Source organism: Nycticebus coucang, chromosome 6, assembly GCF_027406575.1.
Source record: "Nycticebus coucang isolate mNycCou1 chromosome 6, mNycCou1.pri, whole genome shotgun sequence".
NCBI lineage: Eukaryota > Metazoa > Chordata > Mammalia > Primates > Lorisidae > Nycticebus > Nycticebus coucang.
Genome location: NC_069785.1, coordinates 121,451,737 through 121,470,940, shown reverse-complemented (window position 1 = coordinate 121,470,940; position 19,204 = coordinate 121,451,737). Strand labels below are relative to the sequence as shown.

Genomic DNA, 19,204 nt, shown 5'->3' with positions numbered 1-19,204 from the left:
AGCTTTACTATGGAGTGCTCCGGAGGGAGAATTAGAAAGAACAGAGCTAATGTGATCTTCCTAATGTCTCCTAAGGATAAACGAACAGGGATTGTTGATATTAGTCCATGAAAATTATTTGCTTTTTTTTTTGGTAGAGATAGAGTCTCACTTTATTGTCCTCGGTAGAGTGCTGTGGCATCACAGCTCACAGCAACCTCCAGTTCCTGAGCTTAGGCAATTCTCTTGCCTCTGCCTCCCGAGTAGCTGGGACTACAGGCGCCCGCCACAACACCCGGCTATTTTTTTTGTTGCAATTTGGCTGGGGCCGGGCTGAACCCACCACTCTCAGTATATGGGGCTGGTGCCCTACCCACTGAGCCACAGGCACCGCCCAATCCATGAAAATTATTATCTATGCCATCATATCAGCATCCATGGTTACCTATGTCCTTTACAGCTATTTGTCACCAGCCAGTGTGAGGCTAGGCACTGCCAGAGCCTGGAGCATGTGGTGTGCCCAAGGTTTGTTTCAAATGTATACAAATGTCAGAGCTATACATGCCCCATGCGGCCTAGGGTCTCCCTGTCTGCTGCTCTAAAAGCAAAACTAAGGTTTGTCTTCCTTCTGTGGTATTACATGCATTTGATTTTTTGACTTTGCAAATAAGCACATAGCATCACTAGCCTACACAGTGAGATTACCAACTTGAACTCACCAAACCACATCCTCTTCTCTGAGATCAGTCAGCTTCAGCATTTAGTTCCCAGAGAGGGGTAAAATGCTGGCACTTTGGGGGTGGGGAGTGGGGGTACCCTGAGAGCCTTGAAGAGGAATATGCAAGCATGTCACTTCTCTCATTTTCTCTTAAAACCCAGTAAATGAGTAAGGACAAGTCAACATTGACAGATTCAATAGAAATTGTGCAAGCTGTCCCAGAGTGCCCTGGGCAGGGGGTGGGTGCACTTTTCCCTTGCGTGATCAGACGACCATCTGCCCTCTGTGCTCTCTCTGCCTTGCTTTGGTGAGGACCCAAGCTCAGGGCTCTTGGGAATCATCTTTCCCCTCTTAGTTTTGTAGCCCTTGGTGAAACTAACAAGTCTTTGAGCTGCTGAATTGTCATGAAGGATGCCAAAGTTTTGACCCTAAATTTCATGTCCTTTGATCAGTAGGTTAGCTTGCTTATACCTTCTCAAATGGTCAGTAGGTCTCATTTATAGTGTTCTAAAGGACTTGTAGACTCAGGGTCAACAATGTTACTAAAAATAATACTTACATAGGCCTTCATTCAGTGACTTGCCCATGTTTGTACACACTGTTGACGGTAGAGGTGAACCCTGACTCAAAGTTCTGATCTCCTGGTCGTCTTTCCTTTATGTCCCTTTGTCCCTCTGCACCTTGCAAGCGCATCTGCCGGTGGAAGGTGCCAGCCCTTTCCAGACCCTGACCTCCTGATTATACTGAAACTCAAGCAGACAGAGCCTGACTCATCCCCCAATTCCTACTAGTACACTTTTTCACCTGGTTTTTAACTCACATTTGTCTCTCCTAAATCAGAGGCTGCTTCTTTGGAAATCAAAGTTTCAGTAATTATTTGTTTATTTGCATATGGGTAAAGTATCCCCATAATTCTACAAATAGGGTTCTGTAATAAAATCAGTTTCCTCCTTTGTTTTTGTCAGCTGGCTCTGTATCTCTTAACTACTCAGAAAGAGCAACTCTGAAGTGAATATTAGAAACATCACCAGTCTGGAGTTTTTGCAGTGGACCAAGCTCTGCTAAGCACTCCATACCCCTGTGGCGTAGGTCCTGTTTCACAGATAAAGAGACTGAGACCTTGGAAAGTTGAGTAACTTGCCCAGGTTCTCACTCCTTGGGAAGCAGTGAAGCCAGGATTCAAGACCACGTCTTTTGACCCCAGAGCCCATGCTCATGACAGCTGTCCTCAGATCCAGCTTGGCTGAGGAGTGAGCTCTGGGCTGGAGTCGGGAGACTTGAGACGTGATTTGTCAAGAGATAGCGAGCTATCTTGGTGGTGCTTTCAGGCTGGCTGGTGTCAGACCTGAAGGCTGGGAAGAGAGCAGACAAGACACAGTCCAAAAGGAGGGCAGATGCTTTGGTTTGGAGAAATCCCATCCTCAGGAATAAAACAAGTTCAAAAAGAGAGAGGGAAAGAGACTTCACAGACATGGCAAATAAACTAAAACATGGAGACCTCCAGGATCGGTAGGAGGGTGCTAAATGTGAACCAGGACTGTGTACAGTTTGTTAGCTTCACCATTTCCTCACGTTTGGTAATGATCCTTTAAAAATCTTTAAACAGGGGTGGCGCTTGTGGCTCAAAGGAGTAGGGCGCCGGCCCCATATACTGGAGGTGGTGGGTTCAAGCCCAGCCCCAGCCAAAAACTGCAAAAAAAAGAAAAAAAATCTTTAAACAGGAAAGCAATGCTTGAGTGTGTCTTTGCAGGGCAGCAAGGAAGCACAGCTGATGAAATTTGCGTCCAACTACATACCCTGGCTTAAAAGAAAAAAGCTCCCCAAGGAATTGAAGGGCTGGTGCTGGTTATCAAAGAAAGGAACATAGGCATTAGGAAAGACTTTGTAAAAGCAAGAAGCAGCTCCTCGGCAAAGCACAGAGAATCAACATTTCCTTACTCCCACAGAGCCGCTGTTGCACCACTTCCTGTCAGGAGGTTTGGTTGGCCCTGCGGCCAACTCAGGAGCTGTGTCCAAGGGAGGAACTGGGCTGAGAGGGTGAGATGGGTGAGCTCTTCCCACGGAGCACGTCCTGGTGGAGGTTTCCTCTTATTTCCCTGTCTCTGCTTGTTTCAGTAGCAAAATAGTTGGCTTCTGGTTTCTTCTTTGACCTCTTTGCTCAAAGAACTTTGAAAAGATTTTTCACTTGTCTTCATCTTTGGTAGTTGGAAAGCCCCCCTCTTCATCGAATTTTTCTCTGGAATGTCTTTCATTGCTACTAATGTGCACATCTGTTAGTTCTCCCTTCCCATTCCACCTCATCCTGAAAGCCCAGACCTAACCTAGCTTGTTAAAGGAAACCAGTTGAATATAGAAACCTGAAATCCTTTACCCAACACTTAACATTTCTCTCTTAAGATTTTCTCTATTAAGATTTTTTTGGCAGGGGTGGGGATCGAGGAGATAGGGTCTTGCTCTGTCATCCAGGTTGGAGTACAGTGGCATAGTCTTAACTTATTATAACCTTAAACTCCTAGGCTCAAGCAATCCTCCATCTCAGCCTCCCAAATAGCTGGAAGTATAAGCATGTGCCACGACACCCAGCTAATATTTTTTATTCTTTGTAGAAGCAGCGTCTCACCATGTTGTCCAGGCTGGTCTTGAACACCTGGTCTCAAGTGATCCTCCCACCTCAGCCTCCCAAAATCCTGGGATTATAGGTGTGAACTTTCAGTCCGTAGCTTAAGAATTTTTTTTTAAGGACAATTTATTTTTTATTGATTAAAAACAAAGGAAACATGCAATAAAATACAAAGTCAAAAAAAAAAAGGAGGAAAAAGTTGAATATTTTACATCTTCCACAATCTAGCATATGTTGCAAGGAGGAATCTTCAGGTAGCTTAAGAATTTTTTTAAAAATCTTGGTCTCAGGGTGGCGCCTGTGGCTTGAAAGGGTAAGGCGCCAGCCCCATATGCCGGACGTGGTGGGTTCAAACCCAGCCCTGGCCAAAAACTGCAAAAAAAAAAATCTTGGTCTCACAAGGATCAATTCATCAGGAAGTAAGCCCAGTATTTGCCAAGGAGCTTTAACTCGGAAAACCAAGCAAGAAAACATATGTTCAAGTCCCAGGTTCTTAAAAAAAGCCAAATGCTCTACCAGGAGGATCCTGTCAATTTAGGGGTAGCCCCGATAACCTTCTTGACTATCCTTGATCCAGAAGAAACTCTGGTGGGGCACAGTGGCTCACTCTGCAATCCTAGCACTTTTGGGGAGGCAGGAGGATTGCTTGAGACTAGCAGTTCAAGACCAGACTGGACAATAGTGAGATGCTATCTCTATAAAAAATCAGCCGGATGTGGTGGCACATGCCTGTGGTCCTAACTACTAGAGAGACTAAGGAGGATAGCTTGAGCCCAGGAATTGGGAGGCTCCAGTGAGCTGTGATCAGAAGGCAACAGAGCAAGACATGGTCTCAAAAGAGAAAGAAAAGAAAGAAAAAAATAATAGGCTGGGTATGTTGGCTCATGCCTAGCACTCCGGGAGGCTGAGGCAGGATGATCCCTTGAGCTCATGAGTTCAAAACCAGCCCAAGCAAGAATGAGATAAAAATAGAAAAAAAAAAAAAATAGCCACACATGGTGGTGGGTGCCTGTAGTTCGAGCTCCTGGGGAGGCTGAGGCAGGAGGATCGTTCGAATCCAGGAGTCTGAGGTTGCTGTGAGCTGAGCTGACACCGCGACACTCTAGCCTGGGCAACAGAGTGAGAATCTGTCTCAAACTAAACAAAACAAAAGAACTTCATGCCTCTGGAACTCCTCTTTCTGTCTAAGTTTCAGTCCATAGAGTTGTATAACTCTGGCAGGAGAGTAACCTTCGTTAAGAGAGCATTTATTAATATTAGTTAAAGAGATCATTATGACTTACTGGGCATAGGACAATGTCACAGGACACTGGAGGTTTGCAGACGCGCGTAAGATACAGTTCTTGTCCCCAAAGAACTTACAGACTAAGATAAGTACACAATTGAACATGGTACAGGGTAATGTAAGAGCAAACAGACAAAATCTTTTGAGGTTTGAAAGAAGACACAGTCTATTTCTGGTCGAAAGGGAAAGTTCCATAAGATAATAACAATTGAGCTGGTCCTAGAAAGGTAAGTTGATTTGGATTAGCAGGAATGGAGGCAGGAAGATCTGGCACGTCCAGGTAGAGGGAACACCCAGGAGAGCAAATGCACAGAATTGTGGGTGGGTGGGGAAGACTTAAGCGGTTGTATTTGCCTAGAGCTTAGCGTGTGCAGGGAGAGCAGTGTGAGATGCTGATTGGAAGATAGGCTGGGGCAATGCTGTGAAATGACGTGAGTGGACTACTCTAGAAATACTTATCTCTGTAGGGTAGTGGTAGGGGGGTGGTTAGGAGGGTAGTGTAATAATCAGGCAAGAGATTGGAAGAAACGGGACTGAAGTGACCAGCATTGCAGAGGTAGATTCTTTAGACTTAAAGCTCTCATGGGATCTGATTTAAGAAATCAATAGTGGCCCCAAGAGCTTAGGCCTGGAAGGTTAAGAAAATGAGGCACTAAGATGGAGAGATTGGCAGGATCTCACCCAATGTGCACAACGTGAGAGTTCAGGACGCCCCCCTGGGTGAAGGGCTCAATTGCAACTTGAACTTTACTTTAAAAATGAAAACAATGCAACCTAACCTTCATATCAATCTCAATTGTACCTTCATATCAATCTCAAATTTATTTATTATTTATTTATTTTTTGAGACAGAGTCTCACTATGTCATCCTGGGTAGAGTGCTGTGGCGTCACAGCTCACAGCAACCTCAAACTCTTGGGCTTAAGTGATTTTCTTGCCTCAGCCTCCCAAGTAGCTGGGACTACAGGCACCTGTCACAACACTTGGCTATTTTTTGTTTGTAGTTGTCATTGTTTGGCAGGCCCAGGCTGGGTTCAAACCCGCCAGCTCTGGTGTATGTGGTTGGCACCCTATCCACTGAGCTACAGGCACTGAACCATCAATCTGAAATTTAAAAGAAGATAAGGAGAAGCAATGGGGAAGTTGGTGGGTTTGGAATTGGATCTAAGTGGTTAGATACCCAGGGAATGATAGCTAGTAAATGGCTGCAAGTATAGATCTGGAGTTTAAAAGAGCATTTCGGTAATTCTTTACATAAAAGCATACAGGTGAAGCTGTGAAGATAGATGATGTTGCCAAAGTAAATGTGAGGAGAGAGAAGGTCAAGAACAGAATGTGAAGAGTACTTGCTTATAAAGGGGTGGAGGAGCCAGAGGAGTCAGAAGCAGCAGTCAGAGAAGTAGAAAGAGAACAGGGCCAAGTTGGTACCCTGAGGAGGGAAGCCAGAGGGGGACTGTGGAAGCACCCACAGAATGAGGCCATTTTCCCAGCCGAGGGTCCTGGAAGCTCTGAGAATGATTCTTGTGTGCATGTGGTTTGGGGAACAGCACTGTAAAGTTGGCAGAGAAATGAAGCAAGAAGAAAAGGTTCAGTGGGGTCCAGCCACACCCTGTGAGGTGGGATTTTTCCCCAGGGGTATGGTCTCTTCCTAAAGAGGGTCATTTGCTGCAAATATTCGGGCTGTTGTGCTGGTCCAGGCTCCTGTAAGAGCCGTCACCTGCCAGCTGAGGATCAGCAGCTAGTGCACGTGTGGTCTTCAGCCTTGCTGTCCCGTGCAAGACATTTCTTTGATGGGAGTTTACGTGCTGGGGAGAAGGCCAGGTTTGCTGACCCTGTTTTGCTCTGTCTCCTCAGAGTCTGTCATAGGGAACTGCATGGATAGAAGTTCTCCAGGACAAGCAATGGAACTGCCAGGCCACAATGGGCTCGGGTACCCAGCACGTCCCTCAGTGCATGAGCACCACAGGCCTCGGACCCTCCAGAGACACCACACGATCCAGAACAGCGACGACGCCTATGTATGTTGGTCCCCCACTGCTTTTCAGAGGTGGGATCCTACCAGTTCCAACCTTGAAAACAGATCATAATGGCAGGGGGCAGCATGTCTCCTCTTCCTTCTCAGAGTCCAGTCCCTCTGGGAGCTACAGAAACATTCCTCTGAGTCACTCTAGCGCACCAGCCTTTAACTCCAGTAGAATCAGTACTCCCAGTTTTAGACTGAGGAATCAAAAGTGGTTACATCTGCTCCCTGTAGTCTCAGTTAGTAAACCTCTCCCCAGGCTAAACCCAGCCCCAGCTAATGAAGCCTTAGGCCAGCGGTTCTCACCCTGTGGGTTGTGACCCACAGGAACTGTATTAAAGGGCTGAGCCATTAGGAAGGTTGAGAACCACTCACTGCCTTAGGCTTTTACCTAGTTTTCAGCAGCTACCTTGAACTTACTCAGATAAAGGAAGCTGATCTGGCTCAGCAAAGCTTTGTTTTCCTAAGGTGGCATTACTGTGGTAGCATCTAGCTACCACAGTTGCTATTCAAATTTAAACTTAATAAATGAAATAAAATTAAAAATTCAGTTCTTCAGTCATACTCATCACACTTTAAGCGCTCAATAGCCACGTGTGGCTAGTGGCGACCATACTGGACAGGGCAGATACGGACCGTTTCCATCACTGCAGAATGTATAATTTGACGGACTGTCCTAAGACAAACTCCTAGTGTGACCTGGTTTTAGAAGGGCATGGAAGTGTCAAGGGGATAGCGCCACCAGCTGAAGTTTCTACCGTGCCCTCTCCTTCCCACACTGGCAGCATCGCCGGGTACCCCTTTGGATGGTGCTGCAAAGGGAGGGTGTCTGGGAGTGGCGCCCTCTAAAGGTTGCCGGAGTATGGCAGATTTTCTGGTATCATTGTTTCTTTTCCTAATTGTTTCCTACAGGTACAGCTGGATAACTTGCCAGGCATGAGTCTCGTGGCTGGGAAAGCACTCAGTTCTGCCCAGATGTCAGATGCAGTTCTCAGTCAGTCTTCACTCATGGGCAGCCAGCAGTTTCAGGATGGGGAAGATGAGGGTAAGCGGCCTCACACGTGGGGTACCCCAGGGAAGTTCCTAGGGGAGGCCCTCCCTGCATAATCCGTGACTGCTCCCCTCTTCTGTAGAAGGTGTCCATGGGGAGGCAGAGCCACCGCATCCCCATCGTCCTCCCAGTGAGAGTGTAAAGGGGGCGCAGCTTCTGGTTAAGCACAGGTCATCACGTTGCTGTTTCTAAGGCTTTGCAAAGACATTCCTTAATTGTTTATCTGCTTGTGATTAAAAGCCATCATGTTCCAATGGAACATTTCTGCCTCTTCTTAGAGCCTGTTGCAGGAGGGTGTTGCAACAAATGTAAGGCATAGGACTTGGTATGCACACATTTGCAGTAAATCCCAGCTCCACCCTTCAGTCTCTGTGGGCAAAGCCTTTCTGGACACCAAGGTCCTCATCTGCTAAGTGGCAAAAACAGTGGAGCCTGTACCTGGATGGTGCTGTGCGAGCTGCCTGGCTCCCCATGAGTACAGTGCTTCGCATAGTGCCTGGAACAGAGTGCCCAGGAGGGGCACTAGAAGCAGCAAAATGTTTGGTCTCACCTTTAAAGGGTTGAGGCTCCCTGAAGAGTAAAGGAAAAGATGGAACAGGTAGAGAAGGATCCAGGAAGAATCTTGGTCCCCAGCGCACAGTTACTCAACAGCAAGGGACTGCGGCGGGCGGCGGGAGGCAGGGCCGGGCGTCAGACTGGGGCCGTCGGCGGGAGGCAGGGCTGGGTGTCAGACTGGGGCACCCAGACGGGCTGTCTTCTCTTTCTCTTCTCTCTCTCCCATGCTCACCTGGCTCCCTGCCAATCTCATACGTTCTTTTTGGTCTTGCAGAATGTGGGGCAAGTCTGGGAAGTCATGAGCACCCAGACCTGAGTGATGGCAGCCAGCATTTAAACTCCTCTTGCTATCCATCTACGTGTATTACAGACATTCTGCTCAGCTACAAGCACCCGGAGGTCTCCTTCAGCATGGAGCAGGCGGGCGTGTAACCAGAAACAGAGTGAGTGTCACCCTGGCCGTGGTCAGCTCCTGGTCCTGTCCACAAGTGGTGGCCAGTAGAATCAACCGGGGCCCCTCTTCCCTCGTGACCTTCACTTTTTCCTGCTTTTTTATTAAGATTGTACTCGTTTAGGGCAGAGAGGGGCACACAGAAGAATTGCCAGACAGTCCCTTAGTTTAATGCTGAGGATAAGACACCAGACCTGCCCCGTGTTATAGGTGCTTTAGCCCACAGAGACAGAAGTGAGCTACGGCTCCAAAGGGCACAGGTGACCTCTGGCCAGTGTAAAAAGGACAGGAGGAAATCCTTAAATTCAGTCCTATAGGGTGAAACCCAGCAAGAAAACATTTCCAGCCCTATTTTTTTTTCCCCATAGTTTTTGGCCGGGCTGGATTTGAACCTGCCACCTCTGGCATACGGGGCCGGCACCCTACCCCTTTTGAGCCACAGGTGCCACCCTCCAGCCCTATTTTTTTAAGGCTATACAGAAGCAAGTGGCAGGATATTCCAGATGGGGGAAATAAGTAATCAGAGGCTAGTGGTAGGAAATGGAGCGACTATTTTGGCTGGAGTAACACACAGGTTACTCTGAGGCATTGTTGGTTCTGTCTCTGAAAAATCGTTGACAGAAAAGACTTGATGCAAGTGAAGCCATCTGTCAAATCCACATTAGAGCGTCAATATGGCAAACCTCTTAAAAATACCTGAGGTAATAGTGAGCCAGTTGCATCTTTTAAAAAGTTTTCAATTGAATATTTGTATCTTCCTCTTTTCAAACGGATTCTCTTCTGTGTCTGCTTTGTTGCAGGTTTTGTGTACAGCTTGGGAATTAAAAGGTTGATTTTAAACCAACAGTATCTAGCAGCGTCGCGCCAAATTGCCATTGTGTTTCCCTCCACCCAGAATCTCATGGCTCCTCCCCTCACGTTTGGTTCATCAGCGTGCTATTCTTTCGGGTTCTAAGGGGATTTTGCCATATTTGCTTGTATGACCAAGTCATCCAGGAAATAAACAGGAAATCCATGTTCTCCATCTTTTGTGAAAGTGTATTTGAGTTGGCGGGTTTTTTTGTTTTGTTTTGGTATATTTTCTTTCAGATGTGATTTACTTTTTTTTTTTTTTTTGGTGGGGGGTTGTTTTGTTTTCTTTTTTCCTTTCTTTCCTTTTTTTGAGACAGGAGAGCAAAGCAGTTAAAGTTCAGAGACCAGGGGCCTGAGGGCCACTTCCTCCCTTGCCTCTGTCAACAAAGCCCCCTCCATTCCTCTTCACTGCTCTCCCACAGGAGCAAATACTAAAAGACAACATCCTCTGGAATCTTAGTGGCCAGGAAAAGGAGAGAGGAATGGCGATGGCCTCTGGCACTTAGACAACTAAGAGAGAGCAAAGGAAGACAGACCCCACGCCTGGAACCGAGAGAAGTCTTAACTGCTGGGATCCACTGAAAAACACGTCTAGTCCAGCTGGATCCCATCAAGACTTAGCAAGGAGGCTGAGAGTGACCCCGGCTTGATGGGCTCCAGTTGAGTCTCCTCTCTGGTGTAGGACTCAGCTCCCCTCTTGTAACCTGGAAAGTCAGTTGCCTTCACCATCCACTGGTTCTACCATGGACTCAACACCACACAGTGGTGGACTGTGCTTTCCGTGTCCTCGTTCATTCTCGTTTTATATCGTGCTGTAAAAGGATCGTTTCTCCATATAATTACATATATCACTATACCATGCATATAATATATATATACGTCTCACACGTATATATGTTATATATATGTATGCTTTTCTCTTTTAGCCTCTTTGTCAGAAGCAAGAAGCATAGGAGGTTGTCCCGGGTCCTGCCTCTCTCCTAACCGCCGCCTCCTTCCTGGGCATCCTCAGCCCCTATATTTTAACACTTGATCATGTAGGAATTGTTTTTGATAAATGTTGATATTATTGTTATTATTATTATTAATAAATAAAGATAAAGGGATTTTGTTTGAAAGAGAAATGTTTAACCAGATTCTGTTCTATTTGAATTGTGACTTGCACCTTCTATCCAGGGCGTTTCCTTTCGGCGTTGTAATCGTGAGCTCCTCTTACTCGTGCCCGTGGCAGATGCAGTGGTCTCCTTTCCCAGCTGAAGCAGTGCATACGCAATAGCTATTGTCGTTGTCATTATCTTTATTTCTCTCCATTGATAGAAACCAAAGTCTTCTCTGCTGGCTAGGGGCTGAGAGAGGATCTGGGTTATCTCCTTCTGATCTTCAAAACAAGAGAGAGACATTAAATATTCTAACTCTCAATCATTTTCTCTGGAAAAAGAGTAAGAGGTCCCGAGTCCCCTCCTACTCTTTCATCTTGAATTTGCACAGAAGAAAGAAGGTGCCAGGCATGGCCATCCTGGTGTTGCTGGCAGGGTCCCCATGCAGCTTGTCCTTTTCCACTGATACTGGCAGCTCAGCTCCTGGTCCCAACATCCCTCGTGGATTTCTACAGTGCAAGAACCTTTCTTGGGATCTGTCCTGTGTTTCCACAGTCCCCAGTCTTCCCTCCACTTGGTGGGGTCACCAACTACTCATGAGGAGGCTTACCAAGAAAGCCCTGAAAGCTATTGTTGGACTTCTGGGCTTGTTCCAGCTCTGATGCCCCTCGTGCGCCCTCCCACCACCACATGCTCAGCCTGATCTGTTTACAAGGTACTGTACGTATGGGAGAGCCGACTGCACCTCTAGCAACCACCCAGACGAAAGCCAGTGAGCCTATTAACCGTGCCATCTTGCAAACTACACTTTAAAAAAATCATTGCTTTGTATTGTAGTAACCAATATGCGCAGTATATGTTGAATGTATATGAACATACTTTCCTATTTCTGTTCTTTGAAAATGTCAGAAGTATTTTTTTCTTTCTCATTTATGTTGAACTAAAAAAGGATTAAAAAAAACTCCAGATTCAAATTGCTAAGACCTTTTGTCCTTTCTTTAGTAGGGCATTCCAACTTAGTAAAATGGTTGGATGGGAGGTTGTGAAAATAAAAAAAGGATCATGTTTTTTTTTTGTTGTTTGTTTTTTTTTTGTTGTTTGTTTTTTTTTGTAGAAACAGTGTCTCACTTTATGGCCCTCAGTAGAGTGCCGTGGCCTCACACAGCTCACAGCAACCTCCAACTCCTGGGCTTAAGCGATTCTCTTGCCTCAGCCTCCCGAGTAGCTGGGACTACAGGCGCCCGCCACAACGCCCGGCTATTTTTTGGTTGCAGTTTGGCCGGGGCCGGGTTTGAACCCGCCACCCTCGGTATATGGGGCCGGCGCCTTACAGACTGAGCCACAGGCGCCGCCCTATGATCATGTTCTTATGCTGGTGTGGTGTTGGCCTTGTGATCCAGAGTCTAGTTAGGAGAAGCATCTAGGTGGGTGGAGGCTAGAGCACTGGAGGCTAAAGAGATGTCCCAAGCTTAGGGTGGGGCTTTGAGTGATTGATTATCTCACTTCCATCTCACCTGATGAAACTAGCATTCTCTAGAAGCCTGAACTCAGCCTCACATTGTGTCCCCAGACACCCAGCTTGGACTCTGCTCTCTTAGAAGGGAGCATTTGAGTGTGCTGAGGTGGATGGAAAACAGATTCCTTGAAAGGGTACTTTTGAAGGAGTAGAGAGAAGGAGATCTGAAAGAGTTGGCACAGGCTGGAACCTTTACTGAGATGACCCCAGTGGGCTAGTGATAGGAAAGCCAAATGAGCATTAGGACAGGAAGGGGATGTATCCTGTAGTTCTCCCCTTTTCCACATCTGAACTCCAAAGGGCAGGGTAGAATTTTCAGCAAAGTCCCAAGAATGACTTAGAGAGAGCTGGTTGAAAGTCTTCTGTGAAGAAAGCTTACCAAAGCTGGAAACACTGAGTTCGTATGAAAGGAAGAAACTTACAAAAAGCCTTAGAGTCCAGGAGGACTAGGAAGTTGCTGTGGGATTGTTTAGAACAGAAAAGAGCCTTCGCAAAAAGGGTCTTCTAGAAATCGTGAGTCTGTACAGACCCCTGTGCAAGGCTAGGTGAGTCTCTGGAACCAAACAGCGATATACACAGATGCCTTCCAACAATTGTCATACCTTTTGCTGATTTCTCTCCTTAAATCAGCCAGGGCACCTTTGGGCTAGAGGTAGAGTTACCCACTGTCACCTGGATAGAGACCTGGATATCTCTGCACTCTAGAAAACAGGTCATGCTGGCAGGTCCTGATGCAGTGGACTCTGGCCCTGGACTGCACCCCGCTCCAGCTGCAAAGGTTGAAAGTCAGAGGGCTGAAGTGCTGACCTGTGCTGGTCAAAGTTGAGTTCTGTCTTGGCCTTATTCTCCTAAGCAGGAGGCAGGAGAGAATCTTGCATAGCTGGTTATCATTCCCTGCCCTAGGGTCTAACTTGGGGCTCTGTCCTAAGAGTTGCAACAAAATTGCCAATCAGGAAGTGGGGGGCGGTGGGGAGATCCTCTTCCTGCACAGCCAGAACCACCACCCCAGCTCTCCCATCTTGGCCCACCCAATGTGTGCCCCACCCCCACCCCTGTTCAAGGCCCGCTCCTCCATAAGACTCTTCACCAGTCTGGTGCCCCTTTCTGAGGTGTGCCAGTGTCATTCACTGAGCAAATATTTGCTGAGTGTCTGCTATGTGCCAGCCGTAATAGGACAGAGTGCTCTCAGTGCAGACTGATCAGTCTGTTGGGACATAAATTGTGAAAGGATTCGCTGATCATTCCGATCAAACTCCACTCCGGCAGCAGCTGCCAGCACTCCAATACTTGCGAAGGGACCCAGGGCCAATAGTTAGTGACCCAGTTCAGGAACAGTTGCTCTGGAGACTCAAGAGTAGGGGAAGAAATGGTAGGAATAAGGGCCCACATTGGTGGGCTCCACATCTATTGAACAGCTAGTGCAATTGACCCTCAGGGCTTCTAACAAGGCCTGCTTAGCTGGACCCGAAGTCTGAGTCTGGGATGAGCCCAGTGGGCTGGTTGTTTTTCCATAGGACACTGTCCGGAACGATCTCCTTCCTTTCCAAGATATTAGTAAAGATGGGCTTGGTCTAGTTTAAGCCAAATATCTTCAATGAAATGGAGAAGACACACTAGTGAATGTTAAAAAAAGGAAACATCCTGTTTGGTAAGATGCTGTCAAATAGCACCCCCTATCCCAATGCCTTGGAATCCCTGAGCCCGGAAACTGAGAAGTCCTTTAATAGAGTCGGAGGGCCATGGGTGCTGGCGGCTTTGTTGCTGCTGGCCACCCTCTAAGAACTAGAAGCCAGGCCTCCTGACTCCCAGCCCTGCCAGCACTAACTACCAACAGCTGCAGGCTGCAGAGCAGCTCTTCGCGGCCCTGAGCTGTACTTTCCCCATAGGCAAAACAAGGGTAAAATCTAGCCTCCAGCCTTACAGGGACATACTAAATCAGCTGTGAAAGTGCTTTGGCTACTAAAGAATTATGCAAATATTAGGCTAACCCGTGATAATCATTTCTGTCATAAACCACCGAGAAGGGTAAAACAGTGGCAAGTAGTGTGGCATCCCACCAGTAGGCTGCTGAGATCCCTCATGTGCTAGCTGGGACATGCCCTGTCCCCCCAAAAAGGAACGTCTCTTGGCTTGAGACACCTACGAGCTGCCCCCCCACCAGCTAGGAAGACCAAGTGGCACCTAGGCTCGCTGCTCACCAAAACTACCTATGCATGGTCCCAGAGACTTCTGGGGCTGGTTCAGTTCTGGAAAAGAAGTCCCACATCTCGGTACCTGCAAGTCAAGGCCAAGCAGAGAAATGTGAGACCCTTGCCTTCCCTACTTCTGCCAGAAGCTAAGGGCCTGGGCTATGGTCTGACAAAGCAAGTATATTCATGGATGGACCAGAGGATAGGGACACACGGAGAGAGAATACCAGAAGTTGGGATTTGGGACACAGAACAGTTACTGTTTACTGATAGATACCATTCTAATAGTTGTGCATACCTGTGAAGATTTCATGCATAAACAATATACATTTATTATCTTACAGTTCTGGACAAGTCTAAAATGGGTCACACTAGGCTAAAATCACGGTGTCAGCAGAATTGCTCCCCACTTCTGGAGGCTACAGGGGAAAATTTTTGCCTTTTCCAGCTTCTGGGTGGGTGGCCAGGGGAACTGCCCTCATCCCTTGGCTCATCATCCCCTCCAGCAGTCACATTGCTCTGTCCTCTGCTGCCACTCTCATGTCACCTGCTCTGACTCCACTACCTCCCTCTTGTATATGAAAGGACCCTCGTGATTACAGCGGCTCACCTGGATAACCCAGGCTAACTACCCCATCTCCAGGCCCTCACTCACATTTGCAAAATTCCTTCCACACTCTAAGGTAACAGTCACAGGCTCCAGGGATTAGGACAGGAACATCTTTGGGGGCCATTATTCTGCCTGTACACAGTAACCCCTACTATAACTCAGGGAGATGGCATGTTCTATCATTATCTTTATGTAGCAGATAAGAAACTGAGGTGTGGGAAGGTTATCTAACTAGTCCATGGTCAAACGGCTAATAAGTAGCAAAGCTGGAATTCAAACCATTCAAAATTCAAAGGTTTTCTGGCTCCAAGGCCTTCTCTGAGGCACAAGCGTGAGACCAGCCACTCCCAGTCTGGCAGACAAGAGATGCCAAGCTGGTTTCTAGAGTTAGGGAGTTTCCTGGGTTCTAGGTCCAGTCCTGTCTCTAACTCCTTGAGAGATGAGACAATGGGCAGATTCCCTCCACTCTCTTCACTCTCCTAATCTGAGAGACGGGGGCAGGGGAGGCCAAGAGATCACACAGCTCCTCTCACTCACAAGCTCTCAGGCTCTACCCCTCAGGTCTCAGTGACCTCCTGTCATAGTAGTGGTCACTATACCTCTGGACCTTCCAGGAGGAGCTTCCAAGGTGGTGCTGCAAATACCCCAGGTCCAGAATTCCACATTCATGGGCTTTCCCAGGGGCTTCCAACAATGCTGACCACGTGCACCCCCATTTTGCAGACAGGAAACTGAGGCTCACAGAGATAACATAATTTGCCTGCAATCTTCCTCCTGAGTAGCCAGGTCCCCTGGCCACGTCCCTGCCCAGGGGCTTTCCACCACCTCAGGGGTTCCCAAAGGCCCCTGCCCCTTTCACCTGTGTGTGAACAAGTAGAAATACAAACAAGGCAAAAGGACACATCTTCGATTCAGGTGACAAGTTCTGTGATTTATTTCTGAGATTATCCCTTTTTGGTGTTAAAAAGTCTTTCTTTTTTTGAAGGGATGGTCAGGATAGATGAAGTTATTTTCAGAGGGGGCACAGAGGACAATGGTTTTGCACTTCAAAATTAAAAGCTGATAACTCCAAGTTGGTCTCCAGAGATGCCAGAGGTCTGCACAAGCTCAGTCTGGGAGCCACTGAGCCTCTCTCTCTTCTCTCCCCAGGCAAGTCCTCAAGTGTTACGTTCTGCTCTGCGTTTTAGGATTTGGGAGGCCTGCAGAGGGCTTGCAGAGAGGTGTGCAGAACCTGCTGGGACTACAGAAAAGTGTTGGTGGGAGGAGGGGACAGGGGTGAGGGGCTGGGAACAATCTCCTGGAATGTAAACAGATAGTGGGGGAGGAGGCCTTCTGAGTGGAGGAGTCCCAGTGTCCCTCCCTCCCTCCCTCTCCTCCGCTACCCACAGACAATGGCACCCATCCGCACTCCCACGATGGGGAAGGGGATGAGTACAGGTAACCTCCACTCTAGGGATCTGCAACCACTCCCCTCTACCCCCACCCAAACCCTTGATCCCTGCCCTGCAATCCCCACAGCTTCCTGTTTGCCCACTCTATTTGCCCAGCCCCAGGGACAAGGCTGATCCTTGAACTCTTAAGTTCCACATCGCCAGGACCAGTGATCAGCAACAGGGCCGCAGCTGGCTTATCAGGCTCCCAGCCCAGCCCCTGGCTAGAGACATAAATAGGCTGTGGGTGAGACTTCCCTGGCTCAGAGTCTGCAAAGGGAGGTAAGTGCTGGTGTCTGCTCCAGGCTACTCTGGCTCCCTGGCCCTAGAAGTCTGGGTACCTATAGTCTGATCCCAGGCTGTTCCCTCCTCCCCTGGTTGCTCCTGCACCCTAGAACAGTAGTTCTCAACCTTCCTAATGCCGCTATGTATTTTCATTATTACAAAGGGGTTGTGACCCACAGGTTGAGAACTGCTGCCCTAGAGAATCCCCACTCAGCCAGGCCCCTTTTCTTCTCCAGGTCACCTAAACCCTTTCAGGATGAAAGCTGTGGTGCTGACGTTGGCTGTGCTCTTCCTGACGGGTAGGTACCCCCCAACCTAGGGAAGCCAATCACTGGAGGCCTTCGCCCTAAACCTCTGTGGTCCACCTTCCTGGGCACAGGGAGCAGAATTTCTCATTAGGCCCCTCTTCCCTACCTCCAAGCCTGGCATTTCTGCTCAGATCCCAGCCCAGGGCTGGCCTCATCTGGGTCTCCCTTCCCACCCCCAGGGAGCCAGGCTCGGCATTTCTGGCAGCAAGATGAGCCCGAGTCCCCCTGGGATCGAGTGAAGGATTTGGCCACTGTGTACGTGGATGCAGTCAAAGACAGCGGCAGAGACTATGTGTCCCAGTTCGAAGCCTCCGCCTTGGGGAAACAGCTAAAGTAAGGACCCAGCCTGGGGTCTGGGGCAGGGGAAGAGACTGCTGGTGGGACAGAGAGGCCTGTGAGAAGACGTTGTAACCAAATGTCTGAATCCTTACCTGCTGATTGATGAATTGGACCCCATGGATGGTTTGGATGGAAAAACCAAAATGGTATTCCCATGCAGGGTCACACAAACCCCCTGCAAGGGACAGACTAGTGCTACCCCATCAGTAACCACAGCACCACATTCTGCTTGCAAGTGTAGGAAGCTCCTTCCCCTTCTTAACCATCTCTGCTCCTGCCTGGCAAGAGTGTTGGTTGTCTTCGAAAGGAGAATGGACTGGAAGAGGCTAGGTCCTTCAAGGGCCCAGCTTTGGGGATGGGCAAAACCAGGCACCCACTCCTTCCGGCTCCTCTCTGTGCCTCAGACAATCTGCACAAGGGGCCGTGGCGGTGGGTGGCAGGGGTACAGGGTGAGCGCAGTGGGCAAGCCAAGCCCGCAGCTACTAGGCATTCTGGGCAGGTGATGCTCGGGGTTCAACCCGGGACAGCCGCTGCGCTTGCAGCTCCAGGACAAGCCAGGGAGCCCGGGAGGCCACCCCTCAGCCCCTCTCTCTCCCCTTCCAGCCTGAAGCTCCTGGACAACTGGGACAGCTTGACCCCCACCCTCACCAAGCTGCGCGAGCAGCTGGGCACAGTGAGCCAGGAGTTTTGGGATAAGCTGGAGAAGGAGACAGAGGGGCTGCGGCAGGAGCTGAACAAGGATCTGGAGGAGGTGAAGCAGAAGGTGCAGCCCTACCTGGACGACTTCCAGAAGAAGTGGCACGAGGAGGTGGAACGCTACCGTGAGAAGGTGGAGCCGCTGGGCTCCCAGCTGCGTGAAGGCGCGCGCCAGAAGCTGCAGGAGCTGCACGAGAAGCTGACCCCGCTGGGCGAGGACCTGCGCGACCGCGCGCGCGCCCACGTGGACACGCTGCGCACTCAGCTGGCGCCCTACAGCGACGACCTGCGCCAGCGCCTGGCCGCGCGCCTCGAGGCGCTCAAGGAGGGCGGCACCGCCAGCCTCGCCGACTACCACGCCAAGGCCAGCGAGCACCTGAGCGCTCTGGGCGAGAAGGCCAAGCCCGCGCTGGAGGACCTGCGCCAGGGCCTGCTGCCCGTGCTGGAGAGCTTCAAGGTCAGCCTCCTGAGCGCCCTGGATGAGGCCGCCAAGAAGCTCAACACCCAGTGAGGCGCCCGCCGCAGCTGCCCTGCCCGGTTTCTCAGAATAAACATTTCCAAAGTGGGAAGCAGCTTCATTTCTTTGGGGAGGATGGAGGCAGGGTGCAGGGCACGGAGGGGACCTGCAGGGGAGCCTGGAGCTGAGACTGGTGTGGGAGGACCTGCTGGGCGCCTGGCTGGTGGGAGTGAGGAAGTGGAGCTCCTGCCCCTCACAAGACTCAGGAAGGAAAGTCAGAGGACCAGGCAAAGCGACAGCTGGGTGCCAGGTGTCCGGAAAGACGTTCAGACAGTACGTTTGCATCCCTGAGGAGAGTCAGGAACAGGTCTGTCTTTGCTAGGAGCAATGGGATTGCTGTCCCCAGAGGCATCACGGTAAGGGAGCCGGGCACATGGTGTCCACCTCTGCAGAGGACAGGGTCCTCCTCCAGCCCACTGGCTCTCAGCAGGGTGAGGCAGTCCTCAGGGAACCACTGGGACTGGAAGAGTTTAGCCAGGTTCACCTGCAGCCTTGGGGCCTCATCTGTATTTTATTTCAAAAAACTCTCAAGCAAACACTTCCCCTTTCTTTTTTTTTTTTTTTTGTAGAGACAGAGTCTCACTTTATGGCCCTCGGTAGAGTGCCGTGGCCTCACACAGTTCACAGCAACCTCCAACTCCTGGGCTGAAGCGATTCTCTTGCCTCAGCCTCCCGAGTAGCTGGGA

The 19,204-nt window shown here is 49.2% G+C and overlaps 2 protein-coding genes across 11 annotated transcripts in view; both read left to right on the top strand.

Moving 5' to 3' along the window:
* The window catches only part of SIK3 (SIK family kinase 3), a 277,645-nt gene extending 266,049 nt beyond the window's left edge, over positions 1 to 11,596 (top strand). For 9 of the 10 annotated variants that reach the window (XM_053593242.1, XM_053593246.1, XM_053593243.1 and 6 more), the window contains 4 exons: positions 6,457 to 6,620; positions 7,535 to 7,667; positions 8,503 to 8,671; positions 9,480 to 11,596. In XM_053593242.1, the coding sequence (XP_053449217.1) occupies positions 6,457 to 6,620; positions 7,535 to 7,667; positions 8,503 to 8,660 (455 nt within the window). In that variant the 3' untranslated portion in view covers positions 8,661 to 8,671; positions 9,480 to 11,596. The remainder of the gene's footprint in view (positions 1 to 6,456; positions 6,621 to 7,534; positions 7,668 to 8,502; positions 8,672 to 9,479) is intronic. The other variant, XM_053593241.1, reaches the window with a different exon arrangement.
* A 4,930-nt stretch (positions 11,597 to 16,526) lies between these two features.
* Positions 16,527 to 18,570, top strand: APOA1 (apolipoprotein A1). Its single transcript, XM_053594321.1, has 4 exons — positions 16,527 to 16,655; positions 16,895 to 16,957; positions 17,146 to 17,299; positions 17,909 to 18,570. The coding sequence occupies exons 2-4, from the start codon at positions 16,915 to 16,917 to the stop codon at positions 18,510 to 18,512; spliced, it is 801 nt and encodes a 266-aa protein (XP_053450296.1). The 5' UTR covers positions 16,527 to 16,655; positions 16,895 to 16,914; the 3' UTR covers positions 18,513 to 18,570.
* Positions 18,571 to 19,204: the final 634 nt, after the last annotated feature.